This window comes from Manis javanica, chromosome 12 (genome assembly GCF_040802235.1).
Source record: "Manis javanica isolate MJ-LG chromosome 12, MJ_LKY, whole genome shotgun sequence".
Lineage (NCBI taxonomy): Eukaryota > Metazoa > Chordata > Mammalia > Pholidota > Manidae > Manis > Manis javanica.
The window spans coordinates 34,164,272-34,177,173 of record NC_133167.1 but is presented as its reverse complement, the minus strand read 5'-3'; the positions used below and the strand labels follow the sequence as shown (position 1 = coordinate 34,177,173).

General features: G+C 42.5%; 1 protein-coding gene across 5 annotated transcripts in view; it reads left to right on the top strand.

Annotated features, from left to right (window-relative positions):
* The window catches only part of STAT1 (signal transducer and activator of transcription 1), a 40,727-nt gene extending 27,825 nt beyond the window's left edge, over nt 1-12,902 (top strand). For 4 of the 5 annotated variants that reach the window (XM_017665274.3, XM_037009128.2, XM_017665275.3 and 1 more), the window contains 7 exons: nt 2,224-2,273; nt 2,966-3,060; nt 3,823-3,968; nt 5,513-5,698; nt 6,690-6,765; nt 7,648-7,750; nt 11,462-12,902. In XM_017665274.3, the coding sequence (XP_017520763.1) occupies nt 2,224-2,273; nt 2,966-3,060; nt 3,823-3,968; nt 5,513-5,698; nt 6,690-6,765; nt 7,648-7,750; nt 11,462-11,476 (671 nt within the window). In that variant the 3' untranslated portion in view covers nt 11,477-12,902. Of the gene's footprint in view, nt 1-2,223; nt 2,274-2,965; nt 3,061-3,822; nt 3,969-4,756; nt 4,946-5,512; nt 5,699-6,689; nt 6,766-7,647; nt 7,751-11,461 lie in introns of those variants that run through there. The other variant, XR_005058736.2, reaches the window with a different exon arrangement.

Here is a 12,902-nt window from a genome sequence, read left to right as displayed (position 1 = left end):
GCTTCAATTTCATTGCTGGTAATTGGTCTGTTTAGATTTTCTGTTTCTTCCTTGGTCAGTCTTGGAAGGTTGTATTTTTCTAGGAAGTTGTCCATTTCTCCTAGGTTTCCCAGCTTGTTAGCATATAGGTTTTCATAGTACTCTCTGATAATTCTTTGTATTTCTGTGGGGTCTGTCGTGATTTTTCCTTTCTTGTTTCTGATTCTGTTGATTTGTGTTGACTCTCTTTTCCTCTTAATAAGTCTGGCTAGAGGCTTATCTATTTTGTCTATTTTCTCGAAGAACCAGCTCTTGGTTTCATTGATTTTTGCTATTGTTTTATTCTTCTCAATTTTATTTATTTGATAAATAAAAAATAATGATCTTTATTATGTCCCTCCTTCTGCTGACCTCAGGCCTCATTTGTTCTTCTTTTTCCAATTTTGATAATTGTGACATTAGACCACTCATTTGGGATTGTTCTTCCTTCTTCAAGTGTGCCTGGATCGCTATATACTTTCCTTTTAAGACTGCTTTTGCTGTATCCCACAGTAGTTGGGGCTTTGTGTTGTTGTCGTTTGTTTCCATGTATTGCTGGATCTCCATTTTGATTTGGTCATTGATCCATTGATTATTTAGGAGCGTGTTGTTAAGCCTCCATGTGTTTGTGAGCCTTTTTGCTTTCTTTGTACAGTTTATTTCTAGTTTTATGCCTTTGTGGTCTGAAAAGTTGGTTGGTAGGATTTCAATCTTTTGGAATTTACTGAGGCTCTCTTTGTGGCCTAGTATGTGGTCTATTCTGGAGAATGTTCCATGTGCACTTGAGAAGAATGTATATCCTGTTGCTTCTGGATGTAGAGTTCTGTAGATGTCTATTAGGTCCATCTGTTCTAGTGTGTTGTTCAGTGCCTCTGTGTCCTTATTTTCTGTCTGGTGGATTGAGCACATTGACTTTTTGTATATATAAAAATTGAAATTCATAAAAATATCTTGACTCCCCTCTTTGCCCTCTATTTTGTTCAAGGTAGAACAGTGCTAAAAAAAAAAAAAATCTGTTGGCTCTTCCAGGTGCAGCTTATTATAGCTAAGTGAGAATGAGACCTCATCCTGGAAAGAGGTATAGACCTGATAAAAGATTGAAATGAATCATTTCCCCATTATCTCATATTAACTGAGCAGGGTTTCTAAGGAAAAGATTTTTGAAATATGTAAAATATGGTACTTGTGGCTAAAATAAGTTACTTGGTGAGAAAGATGAAGTCTTATTAACCTTGGGGAGAAAAAATAAGTCCCCAACATGATAAGTATAAGTTCCGGGGCTGCCCAGCACAGAGCCTACACCAGGGCTCTTGCCTCAGGGGGCGCAAGTAGAAGGAGACACCATCCCCATCAGAAGGGCATCCCTTGAACAGCTGTTTTGCCTCGTTGGCAGGGGCCAGGCCATGGTAGATAATTTCCTTTCAAAAGCTAATGTCATGGATTGATTAGTCTTCCACACTAAGCAAATCAAAGACCTACTATACTAAGGTCAATAGATCTTCAATAAATAGGAGTATCTGAACATTTCCTTAAAAATCCATGGGCAGATTTCTCTACAGCTTTCCACAATGCCTTCTGTTGGCCATGCAGTGTTATGGCCGGGGGGTTTCTTGTGCTATTTAATAAAAACCAGGAAGTCACCTGATTCCATATGCTTATTTGGTGAATAAATGATAGATATCTTTTCTGCCTACAATGGCCTATTTGTGGGCCTAGAGATGACGGTTTACCACCTCTCATGGCCTGAGCTGCTTTAATTTACGTAGCTGATAACCCCTCCACTTCTTTTCCACTCTTATTCTCTCACTTGGCTTTTAATTTGCATCAGCCTCCCAGAGCCCAGGTCCTGTTTGGAGGAGAGCTCAGGGAAATGCCCTATTAACATCTAAAATACTCCTGGAGAGTCAACTGTCCATTAGCTAGATCACCTGGGGGCTATCTGGATGTTAGTTTGAATTTGGAAGAAAGCTCTGCAGGGTCACTGGGAGAGGAGACTGCTGAGACAAGAAAGGGGGCCAGTGGGAAACTGAGGCTTCTCCAGAAAGCACAGTTCATTAGCACTGATGTATTGGAGAATACCAACCGTGCACCTGCCTGCTTTGTTGGGTATTGGCTTTTTTCTTTGAGAGCAAATACAAGAGTCAGTCTAGCCGAAGTTTCATAATCCATTCTGTTTCCTGAAAAAGCTTACTTCTGTTTGTTTAGGTCCGAATGCTGGCCCTGACGGCCTTATTCCGTGGACAAGGTTCTGTAAGGTGGGTACTGTTGGGCTCTGTGGAGGGGTGTGCGTTTCCCTCTGTGGGTGTTAACTTAGTTGGGTGCATGTTTTGGCGTTCGGGTCTCTCAGCCTTGGAGCCCCGAGGGCAAGTTGTTTATTTTCCTTCAGGGCAGAAGGTTGTCTCCAAGGGTGAGTCTGACAGGAAGCACCTGCCTGTGTGATAACATTCCTGTATACCTGACATGAGGCCTCTGTTCGCTCACGCAGTCCCTTGCCTGGCAGCATTTAGCCCCGTCTGTGACAAGTGTGTGTACCTTGTGCCCTGTGGACAGACTGAGGGGCCAGATGTGTTCCTCCTGGCCTGCCCAAGCCAGGACCTGTTGGAGGGCATAATTAGACCAGTTGTGAGGTCACCAGTTACCAGACAATGCTGACAAGCTCATGCTACTGGATTTTCATAGTGTGAGGGCAGCTTTTGTTCTGTGATTCACCCTAGAGGTCATTCTGTGGCTGGTTTGCTGCTATTTGGAGAGGGAAGCGGAGCCCAGGCCAGGAAATACAGAGTGTGGTGTCTGGATGCTGATAAGGAGATGACTGTTGTGTATGGGACAGTGTTAGCTTTGGCAGCTTAGCAATCTTTGCAAATTAAAATCTGATGGTGGGAGGGGGCATGGCAAGTAACTGTTTTGAATTTCCTTGTTCTTAATGTGTACATTTGTATATTTGCAGGAAAATATAAATGATAAAAATTTTCCTTTCTGGCTTTGGATTGAAAGCATTCTTGAACTCATTAAAAAACACCTTCTCTCTCTCTGGAATGATGGGTAAGGGCCATTGATAGATATATTGAAACATATCTTTAGCATACACCCCCTAACTGCAAGGCTGAGACAGGACTGACCCAGATGGACGTCATTATTTAACGAGACTTGTATGCACCTCACAGAAATGGATGCTTACAGGCTGTCCCTTCAGGACTGCATGATAGTGGAGCCTAATGAGATTAACTTATACTTTGGTAGCATACATATATATATTTTCAAAGCTAAAAAATTTTGAGTGCCATTCATGCATTCATTCAGCAGGAATTTCTTGAGCACCTACTGTGTTGTGTCTAGGAAGGAAGAAAAACCTTTTTTAACTCAGTAAATTATTTCTATCTAACTTATTCCCAGGGTCAATGAAATTTCAACAAAGCTTTAACTTGATTAGAAGTGCTAGAATATGGAAATACATTGTCTGAGTCCTCATCGCCAGTATAAATGATGCAGAAATTAAAACATTTTCATGGCCTTTAAAATCCTCAAGTGAAAATGAAAGACTGATTACTCCTGCAAGTATTTATTGATTATCCATCGTGTCTTACTGGCAGTGTGTTAAGGGTTTCTTTGTGAACTGCAACATGTATGTGTACAAGTGAAATGCTTTCTGAAGTGTCAATAGATTTGAAAGCATCTAAAATAGTCTATGTGTCTTCATCTTATAAAGATAAGTTCTGTCAAGTCCCAGTAATCTTTAAGTTGACATGAAAATTAAAATCATGGCTGAACCTCGGAGTACCTCCTTCGGTCCCTTTCCACACCCAGGTGCATTGTGGGCTTTATCAGCAAGGAGCGAGAACGCGCTCTGCTAAAGGACCAGCAGCCTGGCACGTTCCTGCTGCGCTTCAGTGAGAGCTGCCGGGAGGGGGCCATCACGTTCACGTGGGTGGAGCGGTCCCAGAATGGAGGCGGTAAGCAGAGGCACACACTAGTCATGCTACGTGTGTGAAAAATCCCTTTTCATCACTGCAGTGCAACTCATACAGATAATGAGCTTTTGACATAAAATTGCAGACCCTGTGCTTAGCCCCAGCTGAACTTCCCAGATAGGATTTAATAGCTCACCACAAAAATTTGTGATTCACTGCTTGGAACGTATTGTGGAAATGATGGTTTTTAGAGGACAAGGCCAAATTCTCTTCTTTTTGTCAGGTTTGCTATCTGTAGAGGAAGGATGTGAGTCCGTATGACGGGCAGCTGCCCCCATTTTGCACAGGCATAAGCTCCCTGCCTTCCCGAGGGGACTCCCACCTGAGAGCACAGACTCAGGCAGGCAGGCTTTACGAGGGGCTCTGGAGCCTGGGTGCAGCCCTCCGCCTGCCTTCAAACACAGCAGTTTGTCTTTGCTCTGTCTTGGACTTTTTTTGACCAAATGAGTCTATGGCTAAAAGACTCTGAAAACCTTGACATTATGAAACAGGTTTTTGGAGATGAGGCTGAACACTGGAGATGAGAAAATGTTAAGGACAAACTGCTTACTTTCCACTGTGGCTTACTGTTTGCTCTGTTTGAAGGACTGGCAGAAAAACTGATTTGTTCCAGTGACTTTTATGCTTTCAATGGAAAGATGCAAAAAGATGGGATACTTTTCTTGTTCAATTTTTTTTTTCTGCCTGAGAAAAAATGGGAGTGCTGGGATGAGAGCCTCAAGTGGGCCGGGGATGTTAGAGACTGCCCTTTTCATCTCCTCCCCACGTAGCTCCTTTCCTGAACTGGATGCGAGTGCGAGCTAGCAAACCAGGCAAAGATGGAGAACACCGTTGGCAAGCAGAAAGGACAAGCAGGGCAGCACCAGCGCTGAGGCTTTAGGGTGCCAGCATTGCCCGAAGTCCTAGAGCAGCATGCCCAGAGCACCTGGACAGTGGCTCCGGAATGTGTGCCCCCAAAAGTGAGCGTGTGGATCAGTTAGGAAGCAGGATTTGAATGAAGTCTGAGAATAAGACTAGGAGTGAATTGAACTGGCTTATTACATTAAGGACTAGAGAAAAGGTAAAATAGGATCATCGGGGGAGGGAAGGGCTATTAAAAGTTGTTTTCCACTTATTATTATTTATTTTAGTAAAAAATAATATTTTCTTTCCTCCAACATGAACAGGAAAATAAAGTGAGCTTATTTTTAGTAACATAATGTATGGCTTGAGCCAGGGTGACCCAGTTAGTTGTTTATCTACCTATAGGCTATATAGTTGGATATGAAAGCTCTTTTGGCCAGATTTAATCTACGCAAATAGTGACAAATGCAATGTTACTTCAAGTAATGACTGTCTTTATTTTCCCTGTTTTTAAGAAAAGATGGTAACTTACTTAGAAATAAAGCAGTATCCTGTCTGTGTCAGAGCTACCAGGGTGATGAGTGCTCACCAGGCGCACCTGACCCACAAGCCGCGACGTTCTGTTTCTTTCCTCTGTTGCTTGGTGAGATTTCACAGGACTCACTTTGCTTTTTACTTTCTAGAACCTTACTTCCATGCGGTTGAACCCTACACAAAGAAGGAACTTTCTGCTGTTACTTTCCCTGATATTATTCGCAACTACAAAGTCATGGCTGCTGAAAATATTCCAGAGAATCCCCTGAAGTATCTGTATCCAAATATTGATAAAGACCATGCCTTTGGGAAATACTACTCCAGGCCAAAGGAAGGTAGGTGGGGAGAGTGAGCAGTCACTGGCCTGATGAGCAGTAGCACAGCTCGGTGATTCCTGGTGATTGTGTTCTAGCTGTGTCACGATCCAAAGGTTTGCTGTGATAGCACATAATGCCCTTGCCTGCTCCTAAGTTCAAGGTACAGGCACAGCCTCCACTAGGCTGTGTCATTAGCCCACCGCTTTATTTTGAATTGGTAAAAGTTGGCTTTCCAAAGATGGTATAAACATAGCCCAGTTAAAATATAGTGTATTTGGCCTCATACAGCTAGTAAGAAATGAATAATTTTTTATTTTAGGACTGTAGGAAAAGTCCATTTCTGGTCTTGTACATTTGTTACATTATTACTTTTCCTACACAGAAAGGGGTAGGAAGGACCACCATGGCCAACTGATTTATGCCAGCCTATTTCTGTTAAACTTGAGGGAACTGAGGCCTGGGAGAAGCAAGGTGGTTCATTCAGGGTGTCCCAATGAATTATTAGATCATATTGTTACTAGTGATTATTGTTAAGAGAGGCCTAGGCTTAGAACACAGGTCTCCGGCATCTCAGTCTTCACTGATTGCATTTGAGAAAGTTTGAGTTAGACTAAATCTGGTTTGGAACATGTCAACAAAGTTAATTATTTTTCAGAATCAGAAATCTCAGTATTAGCACAATTGCTCTGGGAAGAAGATGCTCCCCTCTTAACGCTGACCAGGCTAGGAACACTAAGCCAGATACAACTTTGAGTATTTGGGGCTCTAACTTGTGTAGGATTTCAAGCCTCAGAAAGAGAAACCCCTCAGCTTGACTTCTGTTCAACTCTCCTCCCTTTTCTTCTAGTTGTTTCTATGTTCCCACCAGAATTTCAGATGAAATTAAACCCCTTAAAGTTATAGGACTCTAGCTTGACTATCGAGAAAAACAACAGAATTTGATTAAAGAGAAAGTTGCTCTTGTGTAATTTCTGCTAATGGGAAACATACACTCTCTGTTTGCTTCTAGCACCAGAACCAATGGAACTTGATGGCCCTAAAGGAACTGGATACATAAAGACCGAGCTGATTTCTGTGTCTGAAGTGTAAGTGCACGCAGAAGAGTGCTGTTTAATGCCTCCGGTCAGTCCTGCTCCTGGCTGGGGCCTGTGGAAGATGCTTGTACTTTGCTTTTCCATTGTAATCGTCGGTGCTGCCATTCCAGCTGGACTTCTTGGAGAGATTCTGGCATCACTGAGATCCCGGCATCACTGCCGCTCTATCAGCATTTATAACACAGAGCACAAAAAGTTGTATTTAAGATATATAAATTCTCCCCAAACTGATACTTTGAAAAAGGATAAATAAAATGAACAAAAATTGATCAGAGTGGGAAAATAGTTCTTTTCAATCTAGAAAAGGCCAAAGTAATGATTGAGATACCTTTTTTTCCGCTTGCTTTTATTTTGTTGTTTCATTTTACAAAAGGTAGAAAAAAAATTTGGAAAAGTCATGGTCAGTTATTTGGCCTGCAGCACTGTCTTGGGGTGAATGGATGTAGCCTTCATGTAAAAACACTCTGGAGCAGCTTTATCTGCATTCAAACCTCAAGGTAGGGATGAGGGACTCCCCAGACATTTCCCAGGTGCTTCCTGGGTCACAGGGAGTCCCAAGGCTTCGTCACCCAGGGCGACATGCCGCACACACTAGCATACAGGCCGAACCAGGCAGAAGGGTGCAGATTTCAGCCCGACTATTTCTGGCTCCCATCTCTAGAGTCCAATATGTTTCCCAAGGGGCCGGGCTGGGATTGTGAGCCTCCCAAGATCCGTACTTCCTCAAATGTCTTTTACAAGCATATGCACAGACCTGAATAAAAATGTGAAATGACTGTTCAGTCACAGGCCAAAGATGGAATGTCTTGAGTTTGCGTCCCTGACTTCCTGATCTAGATGTTAACATTTCCTTTTCTTTTCTTCCCATTTCAGTCACCCTTCTCGCCTTCAGACCACAGACAACCTTCTCCCCATGTCTCCTGAGGAGTTTGACGAAGTCTCTCGAATTGTGGGCCCTGTGGAATTCGACAGTATGGTGAGTACCCCGCAGGGATGTGCTCGGCTCCCACCGAGGCGGGGAGGGTGCTCTGCAGGCCCTGGGCCTGTCTGCGGGATAGCACGAGGAGCCCTGGCAGGGCCAAGAACAGTGTGTTTTAGATCCGCCGTGACAAGTTGGAGTCTGCTGTGCTTAAACAAGCTACATATCACCAGGATTTTTATTCCTGGCATTTAGACCTTCCAAAACATAAGTGACATTTCAAATAATTTAAAAGTTCCCATACTGACCTTTGAAGTTGTCTGTGTAGAAATTTCATTATATTAAGGAACGTAAATTTCTCTGATAAGAAAATGTTTTCCTTTGGCCTATTATTTCGGCACTGTCTGGGGTGAAGGAGTGTTATTTTTAGGAAGAGTGGGGACTAATGGTTGGTAGTGACAGTAATTATAGAGACTTAGTGAGCAGCAGTGACACAGCTTAACCTGCTTTATATTTGAGAATTAATTTGTCCTGCTGGCACCTGGCGCTGTGAACCGTGGCCAGAAGTGCAACAGTTAATGAATGTCCTGGTAGGAACAGGAACAGGGTGGTCACAAAAGAGTGAATCTGCCTTTGGGAGAATGTTTTTCAGTGTATCAAATAGTATTGTTTGCCTGTCAGACTGAAATCCTTCCTCTTAAGGAATTTTTTTGGTTGGCTGGATTTTTGCTGATGTTGTTTAATTTTAAGCTCTTTTCCACATGAAGCTATTCCTGTTCACTACAAAAAAATTTGTTTTAGATCCTCTCTGAGTCACGGCTGGCCTTTCTTCCTCACCATGTACCTGGTGCCTGGCACAACTGTGTGCTCAATAATAAGAGAGGAAGGCAGGGAAGGGAAAGGAGATGGGGAGAGGGTGCTCTTCTGCCTTTAGGTCAAGAATCCATGCATTCAGGGAATGTGTGTTTGCGACATCTGTTCTATCTGTTTAGAGTCAAGTGCCTGGTATGTAACTCTCTTTTCATTCTTTTTCCTCACCCAAAGCAGCACATGCTAAAATCTTCATAGAGACTGTCCTTTCTTAAACCTTCCTGATTATAGAGGATGCAAGAAGTCACTTAGAAAAATGCTTAGTGTAATGGCAAAATTGTTCTGTTCGTATTGGCAAGTGTACAGTGAACCTTTTATATGTGGAAGGTTGAATCTTCTATTAGAATGCAGCCCCCAGCTCTGCTATCAACTGCTTTATAAACCTGACACTGAAGTGGAGTAAATAGAAAGCCCTGTTCAGAAAATTAAGACAGTCGATGGAACCTACACAATGGGCTCATCTTCTTTCACACCTCCTTTGTTGTCCTCAGCGAGTTACAGTATCATCACGATCATCACCACCATTAGTTGGTGACACTTATTAAGCACTTGCTGTGTACCAGTCACTCCACAGGGAGTAACCTACTCAGACCTCACAACTTTCTATGTTAGGTATTATTGCTATTCCTACTTTGACAGGTATGGCAAAGGAAGTCCCCAAAATTCTGTAACCTGACAAATGGTCAGGAAACGATGGAATGAATGTCTGACTCCATCTAGTGTGTCTTTGTGCAGGCCTGTGCCCACTACGCTGGGATGCTTCCCACCAAAGGCTGATCTGTGCTCCAGTCAAAACATGCCCCCTGCAGAAGCTGTTTGCACAGACTGAGGAGGTTTTATTCTGGCTTATTAAAGGTAGTGTGGCCTTTGGGTGAAAGGCCTGTGTACAGGGTTTAGAAATCAGAATTCTAATTCCAGCATTACCATTACTGTTATTCCCTATGATCTTGAGGAAATAAGATGGATTAGTTCCCTCCATCTGTGGCAACAGTGTGACTACTGTCTTTGTGTTGTTGGAATGGTACTGTGAGAGCAATTTAAATACTCTAAATAAAAGCCAGGAAATGGTTTTGTGGTCTCTGGATGACCCCTGTAGCCATTCAGTTCCAGGTAATTTCACTCATTTCATTTGTAGAATAAAACAAGTGTATTTTACACACACATACACACACACACACACACAAAGTGTATTTTACACACACACACACACACACACACACACACACACACACACACACCACCCCCACCCCCTACCCCGACAGCTCCAGATTAGACCTGAGCTACAAGAGGCTATACTATGGGCACAGCACTGGTTAGACAAAATAGAAGTTGGATGAGTCTCCAAAACTGTTGGACTCCACCGTGTCTGCCTCAAGCTGTCTGGCCCTCCACCTTGGCCATGATTTCCATTCAGCGTCCACTCTTGGAATTAGGGCCTATGCTCTGAAACAGAATAGCCCCTCACACAGAGCTGGCTGGTTTCAGCTCATCTGGAGGCTGCAGCTCCAGACTGACGCCTGGGGAGCAGGAGGACCGCAGGCTCCTGAGGAAATTGGCCGAGAGAGACAGAGCACCAGTGTTTTCTGCAGCATGGCTTGACTATTTGTTATGTCTGGATTTGCTGGCCAGTAAACTTTTTCTCTGGGCAACAAGAGAACCAGTCTACTCTCCTAGAGGCCTTTGGTCAAAACTAGTAATAATAATAATAGAAACACTTGTTAATTGTCTAATATTTTCCGTCTCCTATAACAATTCTACATAACACTGTCTCATTTAATTGTTTCAACAAATCTGTCTTCAAGGGGCTCTTAGCCTCCTTTGAAAAGAAGAGGACCTTGAAATTCAGAGAGGTTAGCTAATAGGCCATGACCGCACAGCTAGGAGGAGACAGAGACAGGATTTGATCTTTTGGTCTCTCTGTCTTTCCAAAGTCCACCATCTTAACGACACATTTTTACTGTCATCCACACTGAAACGTAGGGGCAAAACCGTCATTTTACTTTTAATTTAAAATTACTTTTCTAAGAGCACACTATGTACCACCCACTGTTGAGCACTTGGGATTAAAAGGAATAGATTGAGTCCTCAGGAGGCTTCCAGCCTAGTGCTGTGTTTCTGTTGGTATTTGGGGCTGAATGATTTCCGTTTGGGAGGTGCTGTCCTGTGGATTGTAGGTTCAGCAACCACCTTGGCCTTTGGCCACTAAATGACAGTAGCATACACACTCCCACACTCAGTCATGATAATCAAAAGTATCTTCAGGCATTGCTGGAGGGCAAAACCATCCTGGGTGGAGAGTATCTGGTCTAAGGGAAGAGCTCAGCTTGCAGGAGAATGGCAAGCTGGTGTTCTTCGGATGAGTAATTTACTGCCTACAAGGTGCCCTATTCAAAGCAGCTGGGCAGGAGGCACTGATGGGGGAGGTGAAGGGGTTCCTAATAGTTCTGTTGCTCTAGCCTGTACCTGAAAGACATTTATTATTCCTACTGTCTGACCTTTAAGGAAAATTCATCATTCCCCCACACCCCTCTCTCCTGCTGGCCTACAGCTCAGCATTGCCTCACCCTTGTTTTGCATGAGCTTTGCCATGGTGCTGTGTCCCCAGACTTGCATAACAGCAGAAAGCTTTATGTAGTCTGGCTGAATTGACAGAACTAAGCCAGCAGGCTGCAGAGAAATAATCCATCAGCTTAGATGACATAAAAGGTCACGATTAGTCCAGGAGAATGGACGGCACATGCCAAAGGCCCTCTAATTCCATGCTTGTTATTTGCCACGGGAAGCATCTGCCTATTACTCGACCACTCCACTGCGGAGTAGACAAACAATATTAAATACATGAATCTGCATTGCACAAAATCGTTGTAATAAATTTAACCACATTTTATCTTTTTGCAGATGAATGCAGTGTAGACCATCAATTTCTCTCACCTTCCCTGGCGACATTTTTCCTTTCCATCTGTGATTTCCCTCCTGCTGCTACTCTGTTCCTTCACATCCTGTGTTTCTAGGGAAATGAAAGAAAGGCCGACAAATTTGCTGCAACCTCTTGATAACAAGTGGATTTTCCTATTAACTCGACCACTCCACTGTGGAGTAATTCTGAAACATCGTTGTTACTCTGAAGGGCTTCATTCATCTTGTTAAAGGTAACATTGAAAGGCCCTCTCCACAGAGTGGGTTTACAAATGAAAAACATCCAGATTTACACTGACAACATCACAACTAGAAAAGGAGTCCTTCGGAGAAGGTGAGGTTTAGCAGCATCTAGCAAATGCTGTGCATATAGTTAGTGCCCAACTGTTCTAGGTTGTTGGATAGATCACATGGTTATTTAGGGAACTTCTTGATGTAAGATGAACAGATTTCTATTCTGGAGAATTCCTATTTGTTCTCTCTGCTTTAAATTTGACTGGAAGTTTTCCACCGGTTTGCCTATGAAATAGTTCAAAGCTAAGTTTATATAGAATTACATCAACTCTCTATCAAAGGTGGCCATCCTCTACTGGTCAGGGGATAAAAGCTGTATTTGTTATTTTATTACATCTCCCTCCCTGGCTATAAGAGCTAAAGACAGATCCCCTCTTGGGAAATTAGCTTTTCTGTTTGTTAATGGCTTTGTGATACTGGCTATTATTACTAGAAGGAAGTACATTTTCCATACGCATTGAGTAGCATTTTGTGTTTAAATTTAAATATACAAAGCTGAATATGTCTGCCTTCATTGTGGCTGCTAGTACATGAGATTGTCTTCACAGTTCCACCAAGGGAGCCAGGCTATTAACAGCAGCTCTCTCAAGGCAAGTCCTGTTGTTTTTCAAAAAGTTGAAATGAATCATAGATACAGACAAACTCAGAACCTTAATTCATGTTTCTTAAATGGGTTAATTTGTCTTTAATGTAGTCTTAGTCATAAAATTTGCAAATTGAGAAGAAAAAAATAGTAACTGACAAATCATTAACTAGAGAAAATATGAGAATCAAATTATTTGAAAACTTGTGTAACTGTTCAGAATTGCATATTTTTCACTGATAAATGTGTTTCTCTGGCAAATACATTTGCAAATGGTTCCACTCTCTCTCCTTTTCTTTTTCTAGACCCCTTTTTGACTGGATGTTGTTTTGTGAAATGTATTGTTACTTAACTACTTCCTTCATTAACACTGACAAAAAAGTACATTAGGGGGATGGGTTTGACACGGTTTCTCCAGGTAACTTTCCCAGCCTGCTGTCTTCATAGTTGCCTCTTATTTTCCCACTGTCACCACTGCAATTATATTATGTAAAAGCTATGCAAAAAAAAAGTTTTTTTGGTGGGAATAAATTTTCTTGAAGTCTA